The 27,210-nt window shown below is 43.6% G+C and overlaps 1 protein-coding gene and 1 long non-coding RNA gene across 2 annotated transcripts in view; both read right to left on the bottom strand.

The window, feature by feature from the left end:
* LOC144687883 (uncharacterized) overlaps positions 1–27,210 on the bottom strand; it is a 379,008-nt gene continuing 351,798 nt past the window's right edge. The window contains exons 2-3 of the long non-coding RNA XR_013578237.1: positions 9,510–10,023; positions 1–9,346 (exon numbers count right to left, since the gene is read on the bottom strand). This is a non-coding gene — a long non-coding RNA (uncharacterized LOC144687883). The remainder of the gene's footprint in view (positions 9,347–9,509; positions 10,024–27,210) is intronic.
* The window catches only part of LOC144687240 (seizure 6-like protein), a 148,714-nt gene continuing 133,244 nt past the window's right edge, over positions 11,741–27,210 (bottom strand). The window contains exons 13-17 of the mRNA XM_078553060.1: positions 26,473–26,667; positions 20,883–20,915; positions 18,876–18,990; positions 14,542–14,644; positions 11,741–12,926 (exon numbers count right to left, since the gene is read on the bottom strand). Of these exons, the coding sequence (XP_078409186.1) occupies positions 12,897–12,926; positions 14,542–14,644; positions 18,876–18,990; positions 20,883–20,915; positions 26,473–26,667 (476 nt within the window). The 3' untranslated portion in view covers positions 11,741–12,896. The remainder of the gene's footprint in view (positions 12,927–14,541; positions 14,645–18,875; positions 18,991–20,882; positions 20,916–26,472; positions 26,668–27,210) is intronic.

The raw sequence follows: 27,210 nt of genomic DNA, 5'->3' as shown, positions 1-27,210 counted from the left end.
TGAAAGGTCAAAATCCTTGTCACCTTTATTAATGGGGGAAAAATTATCTTTCCATTTCAGCATCTAACAGTTATTAAAAACGTATACATCAGTTGATACAGAGTAAACATCACAGTATATTTATTCTATGGTGATTCATACACTTTTTTAATAAATCAAATGTCGTTGTTGGCAAATGAATTTTTATTATTCACATCAAAGTAACAACAATGAATGAAACTACAAGAAAAATTCTTTTGTGGCAGCTGAGAATTAAAAATGAATTGTGCAGCAAGGCAACATTTTCTTGATAGACCCACAAGAACAGAATAGGGCTGAGGCACACACCACCTACACCAGCAAATCCTTAAACCCTCTTGGCTGCATTCTCTCTCCATATCCGGTGAAGGTATTAGCACCATCGAGGCACTGAATGCTAAATAGTCTCAAGTTATGGGCAAAATTTTGTTCTGTGTGCCAATTTAACAAAGAGTTGCTTCACTAAATATCATTGATTCCTAATGCAATTTAATAAAATATTCTTTGATTGAAGTTCACACACACATATAGGGAAATAGGCTGCCAAATCATTTTGCAATGTACAGATTCGGACATGTAGAGTCCATTGACATCCAGCTATTTAAATGGCCCATTTTAACAGGTCATGTTATTTCACGAGCGTATTAGTCTTTTGAATGCTTTTTCTGTTAAATTGGTTCCAAGTTTTTTCTTTGACACATAAACACTCATTTGATTAATTAGCTCTTGCACAATATTTAAATATCATCTTTTCCCCTTGCTTGCCTCTTTTCTTCTCTCCCATCTTGAGGTTCTGACTCAGGGCTGGGGTGCATGATTCACAGGCATCAATGGTATTCCAGTACCATGTCTAAATGCATGGGCTTCAACTGTGAGCCCTCTGATAGGCCCTTCTAGAATAGGAGGCCTTACAGTGAAAGTAACTGTCACTCACACACATTTTCCCACAGCAGTCGCTGGCTGGCAATCAGAAGTAATTACTTTTTTTCCCCAATTTTTTGCCTCTGTCCCAGCGCAAGAGCACTTAGAGAAATCGCAACACCCCAACTGCTGCTCCAGTGAGGGTCAACTAACTGACCCCAGGCTGGGGGTCAGACCAATGTCTTTATACCCAACGGACTCATGAATGACTCATCAGGATATTCGGGGCCTATGAAGTAATTTACTTGAAAGGACAAAGGTCTTTCGTGTCTTTTGAGTAACTGGGTGTGAAATTAACCTCATGCACCTCCTGATGGTTCCGAGGTAAAGGGCAGGATTTTTAGGTTGGTGGGCAGGTGCATGCCCGGCCCGATCGGCCGTGAAACTGCGCGGGATGACGTCAGGTGAGCGTCCGGATGTCATCCTGCGACCGCGTGATATTTCGGTCAGCGGGTGCGTGCAAAATTCAGAAGCGCGCCCGCTGACAATTAAGAGGCCAATTAAAGGAATTAAAGTTGTAATTCCCTCCGATTTTTCGTGGTCCGTCCAAACTTGCAGTTGGTGGACGGGCGAATCGGCCAGGCGGCCTTTGCATTTTTCATGAAACCTCATCCAAGGGCGGGATGAGGTTTCCGTTATTAAAGGAAAAAAAATTAAAATGTATGGACAGAATTTTTATCACGTATATGTTCAGGCGGGTGGCTGATTGTGATGCGTGGAAATTTTTTTCTGGATTTTAAAAACTTTGAATTATTGGCTTTTAAGTCTTCAGCTCCCTGAGGCAGCTCTCTGCCTACAGGGAGCTTTCATTCAGCGCTCGCCTGCGCTTACGTCAGCTCCCACCCTCCTCCTGCCCCCCACCCCGGCAGCGCTGAGCATTTCAGTGCGCGCTTCACACTGGCTGGCCGTTAATTGGCCAGCCAGCGTGAACTCGTGGTCGGGGGCCGATTGTGGTCGGCGGTCTGTTCCCCGGCCCCGCCTGGGCCCACCGATCACGCCCGCACGCGGACCTAAAAATCCTGCCCAAAGTCTCCATCTTTGAGCCTCTAAACCCAGTAATGTTCAGGTTTGATGACATGTCTGTGTTCTGTTGGCTGACTCCAACTACACCGAAGGGAAGAGCACTGATACAGCTGAACAAAACTCGTGCAGGGAATTCTACCTCTCGTTGCCTGACTGGAAGTGCAGAGATTAAGGGAGGACAGGGCCGGGTTCTGCTGTGAAATACTCCACAGTGGAATAGCCAGCTGGCGTTGACTGTCAAGATCACACATAAATGTTGGTACTGGAGAGTATCTGGCATCCAGAGAAGGAGTTAATAGCTTCAGGAGAGGACCCATGTAAATATTAATGCAAGAGAAAATAGAAGAAGGAAATTGAAATGATATGGTTAGATTCATGCTTCACTAATTTCAGGGATTCAGTCACAACATAATTGATTAAATCTTTTGAGATTGCTAATTGATGAACTTCTCCTATGATAATCACCAGGCTTACTAATGTTTGGGCACATAACATATAATTTTGGAAGACTACTTAGTCTTCAGTGTCACTTGATGACTTCTTGTACTGTATCATCAATTATTTAAATGGTTAAATCCCACTTTAATGTGCTTTGAGATCAAATGTATGGAAAAGTCATACCTTGTTTTAAATGGTCTGCAGAACTACAGGCCAACCACAAGAGGTCGGAAAGAAATTAATCCCAGCAGCACTAGCTAGTTGAGTATCCAGCTAGTTGCCCATCTATCCTTCCGCACAACTTCAATATATTGCCATTTGATATAACAGACATTGCTGCTACTGGCTAGCAAACGCTAGGAGAAGCATTATAAAGCAACCTCTTTGTAGCATCCTTCTCAGCCATTACAGAGGCCTCAAGGACAGGCTTCATGAGGGGTATGTTTGTTGCTGGGTGACAGAGAAATAAAGGAGAATCACACTGACCACACTGTCGGGATGAAATTCTGAGAGATGGAGGCACGAGGTTGCACACAGGGCTGTCTAATCACTGTCCAGGAAAAAGCAAAGTTGTGATGGATGACACTTTGTCTCAGCTCTATTCAAATCCCATCAGTCAATTGGTTTTCACATCAGATGCAACACAAATAAGGTCATGCACATAATTACTACTTACACCACAAACAATGGGATCACGTGCAACATTTCCACAAATTAACAGCTTTATTTCCAAACTGTACAATAATTTGACCACAAACCATTGTTTCTCAATTCAAAGATAGGCAGAGAATAGGATGGGAGCGTACATTGTCATGTCCTTGGAATAGAATTTGAAATATAATAGGCTCAAATGCAATTAATATAGCATAAAGTTGTTAATATTGCCCTTTGACCAACTGGAGGATTCATAAAGAGTTAGAGGAGTTATTGACCTCATGCTGCATATTTTGGCCCATGCCTTGAAGGGGTGTTTCCACAGCCATATTGAGCCCAGATGAAAATAGGGGTTACTAGCCCTTCAAGTTAAGTTCCAGTGAGATAGAAGGGCAATAGAGCAGTAATACCACCAACTGCATTTTCCTAATGAGAACCAGAGGACAGGAGAACCTCATTTTGCCAATGATGAGGTGAGTTTTCCTTTTCCATGCATTCTAGTCAGAGAAGAAAGCATCAACTCAAGTCCTACCTCCTACTATTTCAACTGACGGACAGATTAGGCCTATTTATCTCCTAGACATGGCATACGTTAAATCTACACACACAAAAAAACTCTGTGTTTAAAACAGGCCAACAGGAAAATATGTTGTCCAAAGTCAAAACCTCGAGATGGAACAGTCCAATTCAGCAAGGCAGCCTCAGAATTCCGATATATGCCATACATAAGCTCTGTGAATTTTGCTCAGGATTTCTTGATGGCTTCCTAGCCTGGTAATTTCCTCCCATTGACTTATCCATTTTATATTTAGTAGACGTATGCATTGGCAATATCACAGTATCATTAAAATCCTACTGAGATCTGTACACTAAAATATTAATATCTAAAACTGAACGATGCTATTGGTACTATTTAAAACGTCACAATGCTGACTTTGCTTTAAAAAAAACAAGTATAAATTTAAATTAAACTGCTAATTTGTAAATATATTCAGGTACGCATATAATAAAGCAATGAGTGGTTAACAGTACATGCGCTATTTACTTAAATAATAATAATTTAAAAATTGGCCATTGCACCAATACTGAGGGAAATGCCTCAGTTATATTACAGGTCTTGCAATGTAGTGGCAACATTTTTGACTACTCCTGTATAAGAGCTGCATTATATTGCTACCAATCTCAAAGTGTTTAAATCTTAATGCAGCAAGTATTACTTCCTTTAGAAAATTTACAACAGAGAAACATGCCATTTGGACCAACTTGTCTAAGCCAGTGTTTATGCTCCTAAACAAGCCTCCTCCAACCTCCCCCCTTTTAAAGCTGTGCAATTTTTCTCTGCTTCTGCTTGAAGATGCTGCCCCTTGATGGGGATATGGTTCTTTGAGCATTGTGTGCTGATGATACCTAGCGAAGTGGCCAATTCTTTGTGTATGCTTCTTGACCTTGACTGTCAGCAGCATAATTGATTCCTGACAACTTTGTCTGATTCCGTCCATGCCAGACGTCCACATAATTGCACATCCAGCAGCGGTTTCTGCATGGCATGCTACTTATTTTCCTTCCATGGCCCAGGGACTTTGCAGCTAATTGGAGCTCCCTGAATGGCAGTTAGCCAACTCAGCAAAGACCAGAGCTTGTACCTAGAACATTCCAAATCTCTTTGGCTCCATGATTCACTGATAAACATCACATCAGTTCCTTGTAATTGGCAGTGACATTTAGAATCCAGTAGGCAGAGCTCAGATGATGAACTACTGTACATGTCCATTGAGCATAATTGAATCTTGGCCAATATGTATGCAGGCAGCATGCTGAATATGTGTTGTATCATTGAGCTTGCTGAGGGATTGGAGATTTGATTTGCACACATACAATATGGAAAAAGAAGGAAAGGCTTAGATTTATATAACACTCATCACAGCCTCAGGACTTTCAATATTCACTGTTGTAATGTGGAAAACATGGTAACCAATCTGTGTACCACAAACTCCTACAAACAACAATGTGGTAATGATCAGATAATCTGTTTTTAGTGATGTTGGCAGGAATACATCGCTATTTGTTCATTATCTTCCCCAACAGCTCTCAAACGCTGGTATATATCCACAATTCCTGCATTGTCCCCTTATTCACTACATAGTGGAAATGTGCAAGTTCTGAAATTTTGGAAGATGAGTTTTGATGAAGGATCCATTACAATTTTTGAAACATAAGCAGCTAGGTTAGAAAATTACTTTACGAATGACTGAAACACAAACTAATCTGAACCAATGCAAAACAGCATGGTTGCAAACAGGAGGTAGGTCACAGAATTTTTGGTGTACTATGATGCTAATAAATTGAACCAAATTTGAATATAATCTGAATTACAAGTGTCAAATTATCAATGCTGTTAATGAATGACTATCCTTCGTCCAATTCAGCCATTCTTTACGTGGAAAGGATAATCATCTTTGGCAAATTAAGCGGAGAGTTTCAATTCTTGCACTTATGAATTAAATGATTCATGTGAGATATATGAATGAAAAGACCACAGCTCAGTATCACTATTGTACCAAGCAAACTCAATTATTACATTGTACCATCAGAGCTCTTTCACTTTCTGAAGAGATTTGTCGATTACACCATTATCAGCATGTGCATGTGCAGCAGTACTTGCTGTTATTCCTTGTCACTCTCAGGGTTGACTTGTGTTGACCATGTCAATGATGGCACGTTACTCCAAATCTTCCACTCCTGGAAATCTTTGTGTATCACCCCTCAGCCTCAAAAACATATCTGCCGATTAAGTAATTGATTCTCTTGGGGCATCTAGATGATGGGATTCAATTCATTTACTCCTCAACTCTGAGAGTAGTAACTTTGACATTACTGTATCACGGAGTTGTTACAGCGTAGATGTATGCCATTCAGCCCATCTCGCCTGTGCTGGCTCTCGCAATGAGCAATTCACTTGGTGCCATTCTCCTGTCTTCTCACTTTAATCCTTCCTTTTCAGATAATAGTCTAATTCCCTTGCAAATGCTGCACTTGAACCTGCCTCCACCACATTCTCAGGCATTGTATTAACCACTCGCTGCATGAAAAAGTTTTTTCTCATATCACTTCTGCTTCTTTTGCCAATTACTTTAAATCTGGGCCTTCTTGTTCTTGATCCTTTCCTGAGTGGGGGTAGTTTCTCCCTATCTACTCTGTCCTGAACCCTCATGGTTTTGGACACCTCTATCAAATCTCCTCTCAGCCTTCTTTTATCCTAACTTCTCCAATCTATCTTCATAACTAAAGTTCCTCATCCCTGGAACCATTCTTGTGAATTTTCGTCGTACTATTCTCACTTAGTTGCCTGCTAAGACACTTGAGAAGCGTGAAATGGGCCCTATCGTTGCTGGTTTTGAATTGAACAGATTATGGAAGAAAGAAGAATTATGAATGTAATTGAGAAGTTTCTAAAAGCTAAACATATGGTAAATTTGAAGGAAAATGAGATGATTGTGTGAACGGATGTAGGAGCTGTCACTTTGCCATACAGATTAAGAAGCTTGCAGGTTCTTTCCCTGGCTGTTTTTGATTTAGTTGTTTTGTCCTAGTTAAGGAAAGTACAGTAAGAAACAAAGATACCCTGGCTTGGGTGGGAAAAAGTAATTGACCAAATTTTGGGTCTTTGAGAGCCATACATCATTCCCTCCGAAGTGTTATATAGATATGAGTGTGTGCCATCAGGGGATTGCATAGAAGGAGAACATTGGGAGGAGAATGTCTTGTTAAAAGTGTGATCAGTTGTCAAAAAATATGAAAAGTGACAAAAAAAGCTCATTCAATCAGGTTCATATAACCAACTAATCATAATTTGACTTGTGATAAACTCTCCCTAAACCATTCACTAACCAAGGACCTGATTCCTTAATATTGAAGGGAGTTTATTCCAATTATTGACCACCCTTTGTGGGGGAAACTTTCTTTGAGGTCTCCAATCTCACTTGAAGTTTCCCAATTTTATACACATATAATCGTATATTTTTCCCAAGTTGTCAAATGAGCAAAAAGAACACAATGACAGAACTGATGGGCTATTTCAGTTTTTATGCTCTTATCCCATCAGTCATCCAGAGTAATGTAAAACATGCACTGGAATCTGTAGAATGCAGGTTTTTAAAATTGCAAGGTTTCTATAAATCAGTCAGGTTATATCCCATATAGTCAGCTTTTATTCACAGCTCACATACAGCAACGCAGCTACACGACTATGTCAATTCAGCTCATTTACAGAAAATGGGCTTTTACCATACATTAATATACCCTCTCAGCCAACAGAATCATCAAAATTAAAGAATCTACTAGTCTATATGGGATATACCCTGACTGATTTATGGAAGTCTCTCAGTTTTTAAAACCTGCCTTCTACAGAGCCCATTGCACCTTTTACATTACTCTGGATGATTAATGTGCTTTTAATACTTTCAGTTTTGTGCTCTTATGCTATGTTTGACATTACCCTGGACGACTTACATGTTTTAGATCGCCTTGATGATGGTAGTGCGAAGCTGGATTTTTTGGGCCAAATCAGTATGGAACCCACTCAATGTTTTGCATCATCTTGTGATGAAGTTGAGCAAGGCAAATTGTTCATTGTGGCAAAAGCTTCAATACCAGGCAATGCCCAAAAAGTTGTGATCAGGGAAGGCCACTAATGTTGGCAGCATAAAACTCAATTAGCTGAGTGTCTGGAACGACAAGGGATTGAGGAAAAGGTTGAGAAGACAAATAGGGTTGAAAGCTAATTAAAAGCAGTGGCTTGATCGGCCTAGCAGCCTTCTCCTACTCTGAAAAATTATTTTGAGATGATGGATGGTCAATTTGGGATTAATTCCTTAAACCAATTGGTGATTTAGTCATCCATACCACATGCTGAGGGAGGTCTTGTGGCGCATTGGGTAATGTTCCTGCCTCTGGGCCAGAAGCTCCGGGTTTGAGTCCCACTTCAGGACTTGATGGCCAAGGAAGGTGTGTTCACGATGCAACCAAACAGGTTGAGTATCAACTTGTGAATCCTTCCAGCACACAACAACGACAAGCAGCAAGAGCAGGAGAGATTGCGATTCCTTCGGGTGGAAGGAAAGTTGAAGCCTCTACCATCACTATCCATAGCTCCAGACTGCAACATGCATTTAAAAGTGCAACCGTAACACACCACCACAACCACGTGCTGGAAAACCACTGCCGTGTCATGTCCAGGGATTGAGATAATAGTCTAAAAATTACAAACATTCAGGCAGACAGTAAAAATCTAATGTTAAAAATAAGAATCTGAATATTGCAAATAGCCAGACCCACAAAAAAGTTAATCATAATTAAAAGGAAATTCTGGTCCTAATCTGACCCCATCACCCCACACAGCACATTATAAACCAATGAGAGCTGCATTACCTTTCAGTAAAACACTCTCTTGGGTTAGAAGGTCACGCAATTTATTGTCCGGTTTAAGAAAACGTCAATCACCAGAATTTTATAAATGTGATTTTTTTTTCCCTATGACACAAAGCCACAGGGGAAAACTTGGCATCCAGAATGGCTGTTGGGCATGCTAAGGACAAATGATGGTCAAATTAACAGAATGTATGAATAACAACAGCAAGGCTACAAATGTTATAAGGAACAATTAAAGGGCCTGTAGTGTACTGCTCTTCTCCATGTAGCAAGTTCTATTGTGCATAAATCTGGTTCTATGAAATATTAAGACATTGCAGATCTACTGAACCTGATAGATTGAATTGTACATGTAATTCTGTTCAAGTAAATTGTTTATTGGTTGACTTACACAATAACAGTGAAGTCATTCCAATTTTGGCAAATCTAATTGTAATCAATTCATTTAATTTTGCCAAGTTTCCTGACCATTCATCAACAGAACACAAATTTCCTGATTCCAAAATCCTATTGTATTAAAATCCCCATAAGTTAAAGAAGCAGAGATGTTTATGTGGGGACATACAGTGATCCTTCCTTTTGACATATATTTACATCTATGGGAATTGTCTCTACGTCATAGCAGTAGGAAACAGTAATCGTTTGCATGGGCCGTGGTTGGCTTTGATTAGTCACCCAAGTACCCAATTTTTAACTGAATTTAGAGAGTGAAGCCCCGGTTTCACACCTGGGCAGGAATGGAGCAAGCGGGGGCCAAGGTGTGTCGCAAACCACCCTGACCTAAAATGCATGAAGCCCACTCTATTTTAATCCCTGGCTTCCCCTGCATGACAGTTTCCTGCTCCTGACTGACAGGAAGCAGCAGCTGGCCAGAGGGCAGAGGCCCAGTGATGGGTGGGAGGAAGCTTGGCACTCTGGTAAGCAACCCTCCTCCTCCTTGTCCCACACGAGCAAAGTAAGAAGACAACTGTCAGGACCAGCCTTTTTGGACCACTTGCCTCAGCCCCTCATTCCAGTAGGTTGACCACAACAGCTTCACCGCTCTGAATCGTGGAGCCGGGTCTGAATGACATAATTGGAGCCCAATTTACATAAATTAAAGAAGAGTCCTTGCCAGTTTCTGCCGGGTGTCCTTCTTGACTGCTCAGAGAGCTGGTTAAAATCGAAGACTGCATGAAGAGAGTAGGGCATCGGTGGGTAAGGCATCACAGCAGTTTTAACTGCCCATCTACCCGGTTTCAGCCAGGCGGGCATAGTTAAATGGCAGTATGAATGTATCAGTTAAGCTCCATCCACACTTTCAAACAGGAGTCACTGGGCAGCACTCGTTGGCAGAGACATACTCATGGATGCTTAGGCCTGATGTAAACTCCTTAATACCAGCTTGGCGAAGATCATAGTTTGAAGTTGGCCAGGGCCTCTGAATACAATGCACCCTCGCACCATATTTACCCATCAAGCTACTTCTTTTTATTTTATTGTCCTGCCAATTTATTCTCAAAAACCCATCTGTTTCTCTTAATGTCCTTCAGGGAAGGAAATCTGCCGTCCTTATCTGGCCTGGCCTACATGTGACTCCAGGCCCACAGCAATGTGATTCGGCTCTTATCTTGCTCCTGAAATGTCCTAGCAAGCCAGTCAAGGGTAATTGGGAATGGGCAAAAAATGCTGGCCTGGCCGGTGACGCCCTCATCCCATGAAATAATAAAAGAAATTCTCCAGTTCATTTCCTTTTATTTTTCCCCTTGCCCTCCTATCTTTTCCTGAACCCCTCTTCACTGGAGCACAATTCCTTGGGCTTCCTCACCTTTTCCAGGCAACTTCTATTCATGTATAGCTTTGACAAGTGAGTTTGAGTAAGCCTTCAGGTTGTGGTGGCAACTCAGCCAAACCTAATCCTATCCTTACCAAGCATCTACTGTATCACGATCAGAAGCAGGAGCCCTGGATTATATCCCCCCTGCTTAAACCTATGGGTGCTGCAAGTTAATTGCAGCAGTCCATAGTGCAGGCCTGACTGAGGTCAGCTGGGGATCTAACCTGGGTGCTGTTATGCATGGCTCTGGGGTGGAGCATTCAGCTCTGAGCCATCACGACCCTCCCACTAAAGCCATTACAAACAGCAAACTGGACACAGTTGCCTTCATACTGATGCTGTTTTAATTAAATCCAGCAGACCTGTGTCCACAGTGCTAAATATGGCTCTCTTATCTTGCTGGTACTCACAGGCCTATGAGAAACTGTACCTATGGTCATCAAGCATCAAGACAAAGAAAGCGGATTTAGCAGTGCAAATGCTAGGAGTTGGCTCACATACACAACAGTCTCCCCTGATTCAGAACACAAAATAAAACCCAGCAAAATCCTCTTAAATAAGGTCGACATAATACACCTTAAAAGCATCACAGCAAGAATCCGTGGCACACTAATACTGCATTTTGAAACACTGTGGGTGCAAAAGAATACATTGACAAATCCACACCGCCCACAGCCCTCTAGTCAATCTCCAGCCTCAAACACGCTGACTGTAGGAAAGATGTTTCCTCATAAGGAAGAAGACAAGTACAACAGCCGGGCTGCCATTTTATCTGGTTAAGTTGCAGGTACAGTCTTGTTGCTGTAAGCAGGTGCTGCATTGAGATGTGTCAGATGCTCCCCACACAGCATACAGTGCAGGAATGGATTATTTTTAAAATACTGCTTCCTCACCCTATTTCTTTCCTTCCAGGAGGCCAGTTTTCTATCTACTCCTCCCTCCTAAGGTGCTGAGTCACAGAAGTGCTGTTTGTTCCCTGCTACAATGTCTAGCGCCAATTCTTCACTTGTGAACCCTGACAGAATGTCGCCAAGGTTGTTCTGTCGAGTGAGCATCACAACTCAGTTTGTTATTGCAGCCTCTTGTCCAGGATTGCAGACAGTGATCAGAAGTGAGAATCTGAGCTGATTGTACCCCGCCCCTCCACTCCACACATTTCCCCCCCCCCGCCACCCCCCACTCTCCCCACTTCCTAAGTTAGAGGGCAATACTAGCACCTCCAACTTGCACTCACACTAAGATCAGCTAGCTGAGAATCAAAATCAAACCTTCCTGATCCAAAGGGCTTAGCTACTCACTGTGTAAATTTGCTTCAACATTAGAGCTAAACTGCTCTGCTATTTAATATTATACATCCGGGGCAAGGAGAGAAATATTAAAACATTTTGTGTCTGATCACAATGACTAGTGCAACTAGAGTAGAATTCTCCTGTGTGTGAATAAAACTCTTCATAAATAATTAGCAAGAGGTAAATGCAGAAAATGCTGCACAATGTGGGTGTGCTGGTGTAATGTGCTTTGCTTATATAAGGAGAATATATGTAAACAGACCCACAGATACAAAATGTGCATGTTAGCACACGTATGCATGAATTCTGCAGATGTACAGTAAGGATATACTTGCACAGATGCACATCACACACATATGCTGTTAATGAATATACACAGACATACAGTACGTGCATGTATACACATGTATGTGCCTGCATATACATATTTACAGGGAAAGTGCGTACACAGAGTGTGTACAGTTAGGCAAAAAGGGGACGTTTAGAAAATATTTGCAAGCAATTCACCCATCGAAAGGCAAATATACGCCTGTCCTTAGCAGAGACTTAAAAGAGATGGAATACTTTTTGTTCAAGGTGCTGAACCAATGTCAAAAGCCATTTGTAAAAATATTCCTTGAGGCTATATTTTTTTTTAAAATGGGGACCCCCAATTTCCTGCCCTATGGAAATACTGCCATTTTGGATCCTCTTCCCTCCTGCCCCTTCTGGTGATGTTGATGCCGGAGGGTGTCTGCCTCCGCGTGCATAGTGTGCCAGGGTGAGTGACGATATATTTTCTGAGGGACTGATCCGAATAGTGACTCCTCCAACCACTCTCTATTACAATTACAGAGCTTCTCTGGGACACAGGTTAGCCTTTCCCAGTCAGCAAGGTCACCGCAGCCACAAGGAATATTTTTATTAATTAAGTAATGCACTTCAAAAAAAAACAAAATCTAAACTTGGGGGAATTGCTTATTCCAAAAGTAAATCTCCATTTTTAAAAAATCCTGTTTTGGTCTTCTTTACATAGTCAAGTTTTACTTCTGAATTGAAATTTTTAAATTTTTATTTTACCTAAACCGTTCAACCCAAATGTATTTTTTGGAGATTTTGAGGGAGCTTTTCCCGTGCCGAGCTGTAAAGATCCATTTTCAGATGAACACAGCTGGGTGCGATACATTTAGGGGATGTGCTGAGTCTGGAATGTCGGTAATTTCTATTCTGGATTAGAAAGCACAGAGGAGCATCATTCTCTGGGTTGAGCACTGGGAAGACTCTGGCCGTTTGCAGGAATCCCACTCTCCCGGCCTCTTCCATGGGCGTATTCATATGGAAACTTCGTATTCCCTTGTGTCCTGAAATCAAACAGAGGAGGAAAAACACAGCAATATGTCTGGCGTTCTCTTTCTCATGTGCCTTAGCAATAATGATAAGAGTGTTAAGCCAACCTCAAACCTTGAAGGGAACCACCATTAAGGCAACCAACAAAAGAAACTGAGACGAGAGGAGGAGAATTTTACACGAGAGGAGGGGAATTTTATACAGCAAGTTGTTATGATCTGGAAATGTTATGCCGGAAAGAAGGGTGGAAGCAGATTCAACAGTATCTTTCAAGAAGGAGTTGGACAAATACTTGAAGGAGAGAAATTTGCCAGATTATGAGGGAAGGGGAGGGGAATGGGACATAATGGAAAGTTCTTTCAAAGAGCTGGCACAAGCACAATGGGCCGAATGGCCTCCTTCTGTGCTGTTTATTCTTCGATTCTAAGTTATCAATGAAAGACGTCTTACAATGTTGCTATATTCCGACCTTTACAGGTACTGAAACATAACTGTGAAGCAGGGATGTGACAATTTTTATCATTTTCAGCAATTTTTTTCACAGTGTTTCTTCATGCTGGCGCTGACTGCTCTTGGCCAAGTGGTATTCTTCATGTGTGAACCTAATCAATTAGAGTCTGGCGGACTATTCAATTTGAGATCCACAATCCTGTTCTGCCAATGCCTACCACCCATATGCTGTTCAGCATGGGGGCTTCTGTACAATGACCAGGAGCTAGGACCAAGGCTGATTTGTCCCCTGTCTCTATACCAGGAATACTATGGTCAGTTGGTATAGTTCTTTTGGCTGCCTCAACCAGCTCAAAGCAGGGATTGGACCTGGGACTTTGCTAGGCTTTACAGTTTGGTACCAGACTGCGAATTGCATTTATCTGCTGAGACACTGAGGAAATAAAAGTCTTTGACCTGGGAGCTTGGGGAACCTATTGTTCCCTGTTATTATCTCCATGATAACACCTTGGCCAGTCAAAGGACTTGCCAACCAATTAGCTCCCCTTTCTCCTGCAATATAAGTTATTGTGATGGTTTGAAATTTGGCATTCTTGTGTTTGTCCTGATGAGTGCAAGATGGAAAGCTTTGGCAACATGTCTCTCTTTTCAGCAATGCAAAAGTCTTAAGAGTATCATTCTCAACATTACCATCCATCACCCAAATGAGCATAAAATTCTGATGCCACTACCCCTCCAAATAAAAATGCATCAACTCTCATTGCAATTCCGAATTAAATATTGGTGGATAAGTGAGCAAGTGGTTCACATTTACAGTACTGTCTCCTAGATGAACCTATGCTTCCATCTAACTGCCTTTATAAGGTTGCTAGGAAGAACATTTTGAGCTTTGCTTATCAACATATAACCGGATGGCACGCTGTAACAAAAGGACATAAACACACTATTCTTGTTGTTTCGCATCTTCTCTGTATTTGCACATAATGTTCAGTGACAGTGGTTACACTTGGCTTCACCAGAATAAAGAAATATTCAGCTACCTCTAAATGTTTCACACCCCACCCCCCTCCTTCCCCTCTCTGCACCCCCACCCTCACCATTTTTAGGATATAGACCCAGAGAGAGAGACACCTAAACCAAACCCTTTCCTACGTTAGTGGAAAAAAACCAGCAACATACGCCTGTCTCATAGATGGGATTGTCGAAGGCTGTTTCCACCGTGATTTGACTGTATGGGTGAGAGGACATGAGAGGCAGACGCAAGTTTGAGTGATACCGGCATCTGGAATAGAGAGATAGGGAGAAATTTTGAATAGGAGATAATGACAAACAATAAGACTACACACAAGGCTTTTATTATTCTGTTAAGCACTAGGCTTTGCCCACTTTTCGGGCTTCCCCAGATCGCACATTCATTGCCTTTCATGCTACCCATCACCATTCATGCATCTTTCTCAATAGAAAGCGATTTCACTCCATCAATGTCCAGCTAGTTTGTGACTAAAGACAGTGCAGGTTTGTACCTGATTTCTTGACAGCATTTATTATTCATTCTTCCTCCGCCAGTATTCTGTGCCACCTTTATTCCAAACAGGCCATCAGATTACACAAGAACACAAGAAATAGGGGAGGAGTAGACCGCATGTCCTGTCGAGCCTGCTCTGCCATTCAATATGATCATGGCTGATCTTGGACTTCAACTCCACTTTCCCATCTGCTCCCCATATCCCTTGATTCCCTGAAGGACCAAAAATCTGTCTATCCCAACCTTAAATATATTCAACAATGGAGCAACCACAATCCCCGGGGTAGAGAATTCCAAAGACTCGCAAATCTTTGAGTGAAGTAATTTCTCCTCATCTCGGTCCTAATCTCGCACCTTATCCTGAGACTGTGTCCCCGTGTTTTAGATTCCCCAAACAGCGGGAACAATCTCTCAGCAGCTACCCTATCAAGTCTCTTGTTAAGGCTGGCTATTGGGTGACTAGGACTATTCACTTGAGACTTGGTTCGTGACTCCTGTCAGGTACCTGGGCACAGCAAGTGAGGTGGTTTACAATAAGGGACACGTCACCACAATAAAAGGTGTTTGAACAAACCCATTGATGTGCTGAAACAATGTTTCTGCTGCCAGACCATTCATCAGGGCCTTTGCAGTACAGCCCTGACTGATTACCTAGATTTGTGGTCATCTGTTGCATGTTGCAGAACTTTGCCATCATGAGGATCCAGTATTTACCACCACCTGGGCAGCAAGAAGTACCAGGAGAGGCAAAGCTGTGGCTCAATTGGTAGCACTCTCACCTCTGAACCACATGGTCCCAGGTTCAAGTCCCACTCCAGGGCTTGAGCACATAATAAACCAAAGTTGACACTCCAATGCAGTACTGAGGGAGCTCTACACTGTCAGAGGTGCCGTGTTTCAGATGAGATCTTAAGCCCAAGTGCAGGTGGATGTGAAAGATCTCGTGAAACGATTTCGAAGAAGAGCATGGGAGTTATTCCCAGTATCCTGGCCAATATTTATCCCTCAATCAACATCATAAAAACAGATTATTTTGTCATTAACACATTGTTAACCATATTCATAAAAAACATGTTGGTGGAATACGGATGTCAGTCTGTAATGCCAAAACGACAGAAGCAGAAGCAGGGGCAGGATGAGCAGGAACAACGTTGACCGCCATTGTCCCTAGCTGTGGCACTCTCAAAGCCCAGCTCACCCGGGAGCTCTTCACGTGTGCCATCCCTCCCATCCCCAACAGCCTGTGCTAACACCATCCCTGCTATCCCTATCTCAGTCTCTTCCTTCAGTCTAACCTTATGGGTCTTGTGCTTGCTTCTGAACAAATAAATGCAAACACCAAATCCAGAACAAAAAACAAAATTCATCCAGCAATTCAATTCTATCTATGACTAATGGTTTTCACTCAGACCGACTGAAGATAGCTCATGTGGGAAGTGGAAAAATATCATGATGTCATGAGAAAGATTTCCATCCCTGCCACAGTACAGAAACAGCTCTTTTCAAAGTCACAAATGATATCCTATGTGGCTGTGACACAGGTAAACTTCCCCACCTTGTCCTTCTCGACCTGTCTGCAGTCTTTGACACCATCCTCCTCTAACGCCTCTCCTCTGTCGCCCAGCTGGGCGGGACTGCTGTCACCTGATTCCATTCTTATCTATCTAACTGTAGCTAAGGAATCACTTGCAATGTCTTCTCTTTCTGCTTCCACCTCTGGTGTCCCTGAGTTTTCACATGTACGCTGACATCACCCAGCTCTACCTCCACATCACCTCTCTCGATTCCTCCACTGTTGCTAAACTATCAGACTGCTCGGCTGACATTTAGTACTGGATGAGCAGAAATTTCCTCCAATTAAGTATTAGAAAGACTGAAGCCATTGGTTTTGGTCCCTGTTCCAAATTCCGACCCCTAGCTATCAACTACAGCCCTCTCCCTGGCAACAGTCTGAGATTAAGTCAAGCTGTTTGCAACCCTGGTGTCACATTTCATCCCAAGACGAGCTTCTGATCTCATATTCATGCCATTACCAAGACCGTCTATTTCCACTACTGTAAAATTGCCCAACTTCGCACCGTCCCAACTCTTGGCCCCAAGAGTTAAAATTTCATCTGATAGGCCAACATGTTCACTAGTAATATTCAAAGGATCAATTTCAATACAATTGTTGGTGTTGCTGAATAAAGAGACATGCTGTCAAAGCTTTTTGCCATGCGCTCACCAGGACAGATATGCAAGAATACCAATATTAAAGGGAACAATAATTTTTACTGCGTGAGAAAAGCATGCTGATTGGTTGGCAAGTAGTCCCTGATCACTGATCTTAACTATATGCATTGGGATTCCTACAGTTCCATGTGCTATAAGATTGGCCTTATTGGCAACCTTGTAAATAGGGCCCGAGCCATTTGCTCACCACGCAAGCTTGATGCTGAAATACAGCCCATCAAAGCCATCCTGTGGGATAGTGGCTACCTAATTAGATCATTGCTCACTGTATACCTCACAAACTCATGGTTGGGCCTAAGGCCACCACTTTCAGTCCTGAAAAATACGCAGTCTGCCTCAGATTACTCTGGAAAGGCAAGCTGTCTCAAAAATTTGAACAACAGGTGAAGCTAGCCATTTCGTGCTGCTAGTATGCAGTAGCAACACGAGTGGTATTCTCCACTAACGGGGATGCTGCCAATAAGCTAAAAAAGATGTTTTGCCTAAAAAAACAAATGAGTATTGTGGTAAATGAATTTCAGTGCCAGTGTGATGCTAGGTGTGTAGGCTGTATGTCCCAATGGTTGACGGATCGTATCAAACAGCACATCCCTTCGGCTGTTCGCAACAGGCAAAGTACTGACTGTACCCAACCAGCCTGTGCTTGCAAAACTCAGAACGTAGTGTCCAACATAAGGTGTGACTCTGCGATTGGACAGCACTTCCTTAACAATCCTGATTGTGCTAAGAATTACACTGACAACCAATTTAAGATTGTCAGTTATGCTAACAAGTGTGGCTCACTTACATGTGCTAGAAGCTACATATATTCACACACAGGGCCCTGTGCTTTGCAGACAGAAGCAGCATGTCCATGCATTGCACCTTTTTCAATTAATCAAAAGCTTTGGGGACTGCCATTCCCTGGTTTATTCCTCATGGTAATGCCTTGGCCAATCGGACTTGACCTACCTGGTTTGAATTTAAACAAAAGCTTAGCAGTTAACGGTTCCCTGGTGCATTCTCCATGGCAACACCCCTATCAATCAGAGTCCACTTACCAACCAATCAGCACTCTCTTCACATACAGTATAAATTGTTGTTTTCCCCTTATATTGGTATTCCTGTGAAGTGCCCTGATGAGTGCAAGGCGAAAAGCTTTGACATGTCTCTTTGTTCAGCAATACTTAAGTTCTGCACTACCAAATGACAATTTTTGGTATTATACAGAGAGTTACAACTAACCCAGGCTGTATCTGATGTGCACCTGATAATTGGCACAGATATCACAGAACAGAAAACATCTTTCACCTTGCTAAGTGTAAAAAATAACACCCAAATAAGTTATAGCTATATCCAAAAATGTACAATCCAAGTACATTATCATTAAAATTAGATACAGTTAGAAGCTATTTTTAAAAAAAAGTATTCATTCCCAGGATGTGCGTGTTGCTGCCCATCCCTAATTGCCCCTAAGAGGGTAGTGGTTGACAACCTTCTTGAATCGCTATGGTCCATGTGGTGAAGGTGTTTCCCCAGTGCTGTTAGGCTAAAGGGACTGTAATTATATGCCCAAGTCAGGATAGCGTGTGACTTGGAGGGGAACTTGGACGGGGTGGGGAGTGTTTGGTGCACCCATGCACCTATCGTCCTTGTCATTGTGGGTGGTGGAGGTTGCGGTTTTGGGAGGTGCGGCAGAGAATGCCCTGGTGAGTTTGCACTGTGTTAGTAAGTACTGCAATATTCAGAGGAGTCCAAAGGATTATTGCTCGCTTACCTGGTGACGTAAATGTAGGCACTTCCCAGCAGTATGGAGATGATGAGGATGGGAATGAATATCGCCAGAGCCATATTCCCGCCTTCCATTGATGTCTCCACAGCTGTCCCTGATACTGCAGAAAAAGCAACCGAGAAGTGACTTTATTATTTCAAAGCTCTCTTACTGACTTAACCATTTTCAACCTTCCTTTAACCTTCCTTGAAGGCACTCACTCCTGCTGAAGCATGGTTCTGTTAGGGGTGCTGGTCCAGTCTTTGGGCAATTGCCCATTGTTTGTGAGTGAGATACAGTGATAATAACACTTCTCATTCCAAAGGAAGCTGAGTGAGTCTTGTGCGTATCTCACTCAGAAGGAGATGGTTTCGAAATGATTTTAGCGGCAGTAATCCCTTCAGACTCCTTTGATATCTTAACACAAATGCCCTGATTTTAATTTTAGGTGGGGGCAGAAAATAAGCTAGCGACAGGCTGGCCATTGGAGCCTGCCTGGTTTGCATTGACTTCAAGGGAAAAGAATCTGATACAAGTGTTGTATCAGTTATGTCCTTTCGTTTTCCACCCGTTAGTCTATGAACTCTGAAGTCAAATGTAGTACCCCAAATAGAGACCTAACTCAGTATAGAATAGATATTGAAACTTGGCCTTCCTAGGTAGAACACCCAGCACTGCATTTATCCAATAAACCATCAAGGGAATTCTAAATGAAAATGTTGCAACTTGATTTTCCTGCTTTCCATTATACCTGCTACACACCTGACGACCAATGCTGAGCAGCGTTACTATCCTGTTTGCACTGCAGCCTGTAGGCTCAGTGTACAAAAGCTGAGTGCTGCTGCATTGCTCAGACATCAGGGCCAGGATTTTACAGCCCCGCTGTGGCGTGTATCCCCCAGCGGATGCGGTGAGCCATTTTAATCTCCGCTCAGTTCGGTGGGACCCTAACATCCTGCTGGGTGGGAGAGGCCGTAAGATCCTGGCCCAGGTCCTCGGTGTGTCATTTGAGCAAGTGTACGTGCTGCATGAACGAGGAAGAGGCAACGGTGTGGAAGGGAAGAGATGCTGGCCACATGGGTGTGAGTCCACAGCATGAAACTGCCCAGACTGGCACAAAATGGCCAGGCTCACTCTTGAAGTCAACAACAACGGGTGGTGTAGAGAACAAAATTAATATTCTCACTGGTGTAGATGGAAGTGTGTTTTTGGAGTTGGTGTTTAGGTGGTTAGGTATGTTTGGAAAAATATTATTCTGTACCTAGGCTATACTGTGTTAGACCTGGTTGAGCTTGATCAGACAGTGTAAGTGGTGCTTTACTGTACCTCAAACCCATGCTATGCCTGACCTGGGTGTATATGATAGGACACTATAGATGGAACTATACATCTAGCCAATGCGATAACTGACCTCTGGGAGTTTGATGGACGGTGTAGATGGAAATTTACTTTACATCTAGCCCATGCTACATCTGACCTGGGAGAGTCTGAAGTTTAGATGGTGCTTTACTCTACATCCAACCCATCTGGCCTGGAAGAGCTTGAGGTTAACATTGAAGGTCCATAATGTAGCAGAAGATGGGGATTCTGCATTTAGCACATGTTATTCCTGACCTGAAAGTGCTTGATGGGACCTTGTAGAGAGAGCTATGTTATGCATCCAAACCACACTGTATGTGACGCAAGAGAATTTGATTGGATAGTATTCAGGGAACAATACTCTTGCACCTAACATATCCCTGGCATGGCAGAGCTTAATGCAGACACTGGGTGCCAAAAAAGAAAGAAAAATCAATTAATCATGACTCAGAAATTATTTCACAAAACATACAGACCAAAACACTTTTCACAAAATCTTTTTTCAACAGGCTAAAAAAAAATGATGTTCCCTACTAGAATAACATCGTTTTATCATAATCAGTAAAACTGGCAGCGAGTGGCATTCTCCATTCATGCCCACCCAGTTATTAAATCTTCTTACAGTCAGTCTACACTGACAGTTAAAGCCCTTACCTTCCAACGAGTGTTCGAAGCCATACTGAGCAGCTGAAAATAAAGACAAGAAAGAGATTTTTTTGAGAATGTTTGAATAGGCTGTGTAATTCTTTGTAAGGACTAGTTCGGCAGGCCAATCTGGCAAGTAGACCTCACAATGCAATAGAATCACAGACTCACAGATTCTTAACGGCACAGAAGGAGGCCATTCGGCCCATCGTGTCTGCACCGGCTCTCCAAATGAGCATTATGACCTAGTGCCATTGCCCTGCCTTTTCCCCATACCCCTGCACATTGTTTCTATTCAAATAATCATCCAATGCCCTCTTGAATGCCTCGATTGAACCTGCCTCCGCCACACTTCCTGGCGGTACATTCCAGACCCGAGCCACTCGTCGCGTGAAAACATTTTTTCTCACGTCACACTTGCTTCTTTTGCAAATCACTTTAAATCTGCGCCCTCTCGTTCTTGATCCTTGCAACACCATGCGATTAAACTATATGCTGCCCAAATGCCACAGTTTTACTTAACAAACTCAGTCAAGGTGCCTGAGTGTGTCCAAGAAAAAACAAACCACTCATCCTACCACCAAGGAACACAAAAGCGTGGATAATCGTACATTGTATTGCTCAAGTGTTTGGTGGTTATTGTTCAAGGATCTGTGTGCATGGCTTAATTAGTAGCACTCCTGTCTCTTAATCAGAGATTGTAGGTTCACGCCCCACTCCAGAGACTTGAGTGTAAAAATCCCGGCTGACTTTTCAGTGCAGAGCTGAGAATATGTTGCACCATTGGAGGTGCTGTCTCTCAGTCAAGAGGTTAGACCTCTTAGGTGGGCCTAAAAGATCCCCTGACACTTTTTCGAAGAAGAACAGAGAAGTTCTCTCTGGTGTTCTGGCCGATAGGTAACTCTCAATCAACATCACGAAAACAGATTAACTGGTCAGTATCACATTGCTATAATAAACGCAAAAATACTGCGGATGCTGGAAATCTGAAATAAAAACAGAAAGTGCTGGGAAAAGTCAGCAGGTCTGGCAGTATCTGTGGAGAGAGAAACAGCGTTAACGTTTCGAGTCCATATGGCTCGCCTTCTGCTTTGAGGAGGTGACTAGTGCAGGGGGTAGTGTCCCTGTCTCTGGGCCAGAAGCTCCGGGTTCAAGTTCTCCTCCAGGACTTGATGGCCACGGAAGGTGCATTCATAACGTGGCCAAACAGGTTGCATAGCAACCTGTGAATCCTTCCAGAACACACCAATGGCAGACGGTAAGGGCAGGGGAGATTCCTGGTCAGCCAATGTGATGGAAAGAATGTTGGCGCCTCAGTCACTATCCATAGCTCCAGAACACAACATGTAGGTAGAAGTGCATGTTACCACAGCAACTTGGCCTCCCTATGTGATCGGTAACACACCATCACCACTGTACCTTGTAACTTATAGTTGACGGGGTATCAGTTGGACACCTGATTTGAGATGGATGGCCCTAGTAGTGAGGACGATTGAAGGGAATGCTCGCTAACGAGGCTGAAGTACTGAACGAGGAAGTCAATTTAATGATTTCTAAGGATGAAAATTTTGTTTCAATTTTGGATTGCAAAGGATTAGAACAAGTTCAAAACAAGAGCATTATTTGGAGGACCCTGCCCTCACCCAGTGCTCAGGGACCTACATCCTCTCAGCATTCACCCTGCTAAACTCCCTCAGGATCTTATGTTTCAATAAGATCACCTCTCATTCTTCTACACTCTAATGAGTATAGGCCCAGCCTACTCAACCTTTCCCCACAAGACAACCCCTTCATCCTAGGAATCAGCTTAATGAACTTTTCCTGAACTGTTTCCAATGTAAGTACATCCTTTCTTAAGTAAGGAGACCAGAAGAGTACACAATAATCTAGCTGTAGTCTCATCATCACCCTGTCTAGTTGCAGCAAGACCTGTTTGCATGATAAATATGTAAGTGGCTGTTTAACAATTTATTGGCTGTGCTCATTGTAGGATCCAAAATCCTGGGAAACCCGCTTGATGTAGTTCAAAGGGTGGAGGGTTGGTGGGTTAAGAGAGAGCAGTTATGCTCCCAGGAAGCTCAGGGAATAAATTCAGTGGGCTGAATCTTCTGGCTGACGTGTGGGTGGCGGAACCCGCACGATAGCGCTTAAAATGTCCCGTGCTGACGTCGCGCGAGTGTCCCGACGTCAGCGCGTGGCATCGCGATGTTTAGGTCGGCGAGCGCGCTATGCAGCGAGACGCATGCCCACCGTTAATTAAAGGCCTTGTTAAGACCATTAAGTCACCAATTGACCAGGATTTTGTGCGGCCTGTGCAAATTTCGGCTCGGCGCACGGGCCCAATGGGCAGGCGGGTAGCTGATTTTTTAACAAATCTCATCCAGTGGCGGGATGAGGTTTGATATCGGATTTAAAAAACTTTAATAAAGTTTTTGTGGACTTCATTAACATGTCCCATCTCGTGTGACATTTTCACATGAGGGGGACATGTTAATGATTTTTTTATTGTTCTATTTTTAATCTTTCACAGCCTTTCAGCGCTCTCCCTGAGGCACCACTTAGCCTCAGGGAGATGTGCGCTCTTTCGTACGCATGCATGAGAGAGCGCACTCTCACAGTTGGGGAATCCCCCTCTCCCCCCACTCCCCCACCCTCCGCCTGCACAGGAAGCGCATAGCGCTTCCCGTCGGGCGTCACGCTGGATGGGCCTTAATTGGCCCGCCCACTTAAAATGGCGGCGGGGCCCGTTTCGGCGGTGGCGATCGGCGCCGAGCCGGTGGGGCCCGCCCGCCCATCAAGGGAAAACTCCTACCCATTGTATTTAGCGATTGCATGACCTTTCATACTTGTAATGCACTTATGGTTTATTACCGTACATATTACTGAAGGAGCGTTAGCTATACCCATGGCTTAATTTACAAGCCCATGTACTGTTGCACTTCCAGTGTAATTATTTGTTTTCAAAAGCCATTGACTTACCTTCAAGGCTGTTTTTGAGTTTTCACCTTTTTTGGAGTTGAGTCAGCTATTTATATAAGATTTTTTTTTGCTTTTATTTTTCTACGCTGTCATGTAAGATGTATCTAAAAAAGGAAGCGTCATGGGTTCTGAGGCTTAAATGCTTCCACATTTGTCTGGCACTGTAGGGAGCTGCAAAATTATTGGCTGTCATTCAAACCCGATGTTTCCTTTCAGTCCTGATACTTCACCCATCCTCTTTAAGGTACTACTGCAAGCCCCTCAAAATTGGACAACATTCACAGAATCAGGGAATCACAGACTCACAGTGCAGAAGAGGCCCTTCGGCCCATCGAGTCTGCACCGACACGTGAGAAACACCTGACCTACCTACTTAATCCCAGTTACCAGCACTTGGCCCATAGCCTTGAATGTTATGACGTGCCAAGTGCTCATCCAGGTACTTTTTAAAGGATGTGAGGCAACCCACCCCCACCACCCTCCCAGGTAGTGCATTCCAGACCGTCACCACCCTCTGGGTAAAAATGTTTTTCCTCACATCTCCCCTAAACCTCCTGCCCCTCACCTTCAACTTATGTCCCCTTGTGACTGACCCTTCAACTAAGGGGAACAGCTGCTCCCTATCCACCCTGTCCATGCCCCTCATAATCTTGTACACCTCGATCAGGTCACCCCTCAGTCTTCTCTGCTCCAATGATAACAAACCAAGTCTATCCAACCTCTCTTCACAACTTAAATGTTTCATCCCAGGCAACATCCTGGTGAATCTCCTCTGCAACCTCTCCAGCACAATGACATCCTTCTTATAATGTGGCGACCCAGAACTGCACACACTACTCCAGCTGTGGCCTCACCAAGGTTCTGTACAACTCCAACATGACCTCCATACTTTTGTAATGTATGCCTCGATTGATAAAGGCAAGTGTCCCATATGCCTTTTTCACCACCCCCCAACACACCTTCAGAGATCTATGGACACACACGCCAAGGTCCCTTTATTCCTCAGAGCTTCCTAGTTCATTGAATACTTCCTTGTCAAGTTACTCCTTCCAAAGTGTATCACTTCACACTTTTCAGGGTTAAATTCCACCTGCCACTTATCTGCCCATTTGATCTGTAGCCCAGGACACTCAACCTCACTGTTAACCACCCGGCCAATCTTTGCATCATCCGCAAACTTACTAATCCTACTCCCCACATAGTCATCTATGTCGTTTATATAAATGACAAATAATAGGGGACTGAGCACTGATCCCTGTGGTACGCCACTGGACACAGCTTCTAGTCACTAAACATCCTTCTGTCATCACCCTCTGCCTCCTACAACTAAGCCAATTTTGAATCCATCTTATCAAATTACCCTGTATCCCATGTGCATTTGCCTTCTTTATAAGCCTTGTCAAAGACTTTGCTGATATCTGTATAAACTCCATCAACAGCACTACCCTCATCTACACACCTGGTCACCTCCTCAAAAAATTCAATCAAGCAAATTTCCACCTTGGTGAAATTTCTTCCCTTCCGAGTGGTGAGCTGCCTTTTAAGGTAACGCGACACACTTTTAATAGTTCAGCAAATTAATCTAAATGAGTCCCGGAAAGCTCCCCGTGTCGACACCTTCCTAATAGGGGCATGGTGCAAAACCCACCCGCTGCCCAGACAAGAAAGTACTCAACAACTGAACACCCTCTCGCCCCCAACCCCGATCCTGTAAAAATGAGTCTTACTTCACACTATACAATACAAATCTCTTGGTCTGTTGCCAATTGTCTGTGCAGCCTCTGGACCCCGGACGTTACAGGCAAATCTCCCGATTCAATTGCTCGATGGCCTTGGCTATGCCAAGGCTGTTGGGAGATTTGCCTGTAACACTGGGATTCCTGAGCCAGCACTGGATTGTCCTGGGGCAGAATTTTACATCCTGTGGGTAGGGGAGCGCCCAAACCGATCGGGCGTAAAATCACGCGCGATGGCATCGGGCGAGCATCCTGACGTCATCACGCGCTCGTGTGATATTTTGGCCGGAAGCGCGCCCGTCGACAATTAAGAGGCTTATTAAGGCCATTAGTATAGCGATTGCCCTGGATTTTTCACTGCCCGTCTAACATTATGGTTGGCGGGTGGGTGGGTGGGTGAATCTGTCAGTCGGCCTTTGGATTTTTGAGGAAACCTCATCCAAGGGCGGGATGAGGTTTCCGATATTAATTTAAAGAAAAGAATGTTTGGGCAGGATTTTTAACATCACTATGCTTAGGTGAGTGACTATTATGGGTGGAATTTTTTTTCGGAATTACATAACGTTTATTTTTGGATTTAAGATTCTTCAGCAACCTGAAGCGTCTCTCTGCCTCCGGGGAGCTTTCATTGCGATCTCCCCCCGCGCCTCCGCCCTCGCTCTCTTCCCGCCCCCACCCAGGCAGCGCTGGGCCTTTTAGCCTGCCTTTCACTCTGACTGGCCATTGATTAGCCAGCCAGCCTGAAATTGCGGCCGGGGACCAATCGTGGGTGGTCCCCATTTCCCGGGCCCACCCGCTCAGCCCGCCCGATGAGCTGAAAACCCTGCCCCTGGTTTACTTGCAGCACATCACCGCTCTGAGTGTCACATGTAATGATGCCTTACCTTTACACAGAGGCAGTGGCCCACTCCAGTGAGATGGATGAGCTATGATGCATCGGATGGTGACCTCCCCAACCAGCTCAAACCCTTCATAACACATAAATGTTAACGTCTCTCCTGGCAGATACAGCCGCTTGTACAGAATCTGGTAACCGTTTTCTGGTAGTCCAGGGTTCTTGCATGCCACGGACTCCTCAGCTGTAAAAGAAAGGATGGAAATATTTCAGGTGGGCGACAGAGGGATATCACAAGCAAGAGGGAGTAATAAGGAAGAAAGATCTTCATTTATATAGCACCTTGCATGACCACATGATGCCTCAAAGCACTTTACGGCCAATGAAGTACTTTTGCAGTTCAGTCACTGTTGTCGGAACTACGGCAACCAATTTGCACACAGCAAGCTCCCACAGACAGCAATGTGATAATGATCAGGTAATTTGTTTTTTGGTGATGTTGGTTGAGGGATAAATATTACCCAGAACACTGGGGAGAACTTGCCCGCTCTTCTTCGAAATAGTCTGGTGGGACCAGCTCTTACATTCACCTGAGAGGGCAGGCGGGGTCTTAGTTTAATGTCTCATCTGAAAGACGGCCTGTGTTTCTTGCCTGCAGCTACAATGCTTCACCGTTTTGGAGCTGGTATTCATCCTTACAAAGCGTTATTGTCGTAAAGATGAACAATGACATCCATAATCCTTGTTCCGATCTGCCCAGTAATGTTTGAATAGTGACAGGCCCTGA

Source organism: Cetorhinus maximus, chromosome 12, assembly GCF_964194155.1.
Source record: "Cetorhinus maximus chromosome 12, sCetMax3.hap1.1, whole genome shotgun sequence".
NCBI lineage: Eukaryota > Metazoa > Chordata > Chondrichthyes > Lamniformes > Cetorhinidae > Cetorhinus > Cetorhinus maximus.
This window is presented reverse-complemented; position numbering and strand designations above follow the sequence as displayed.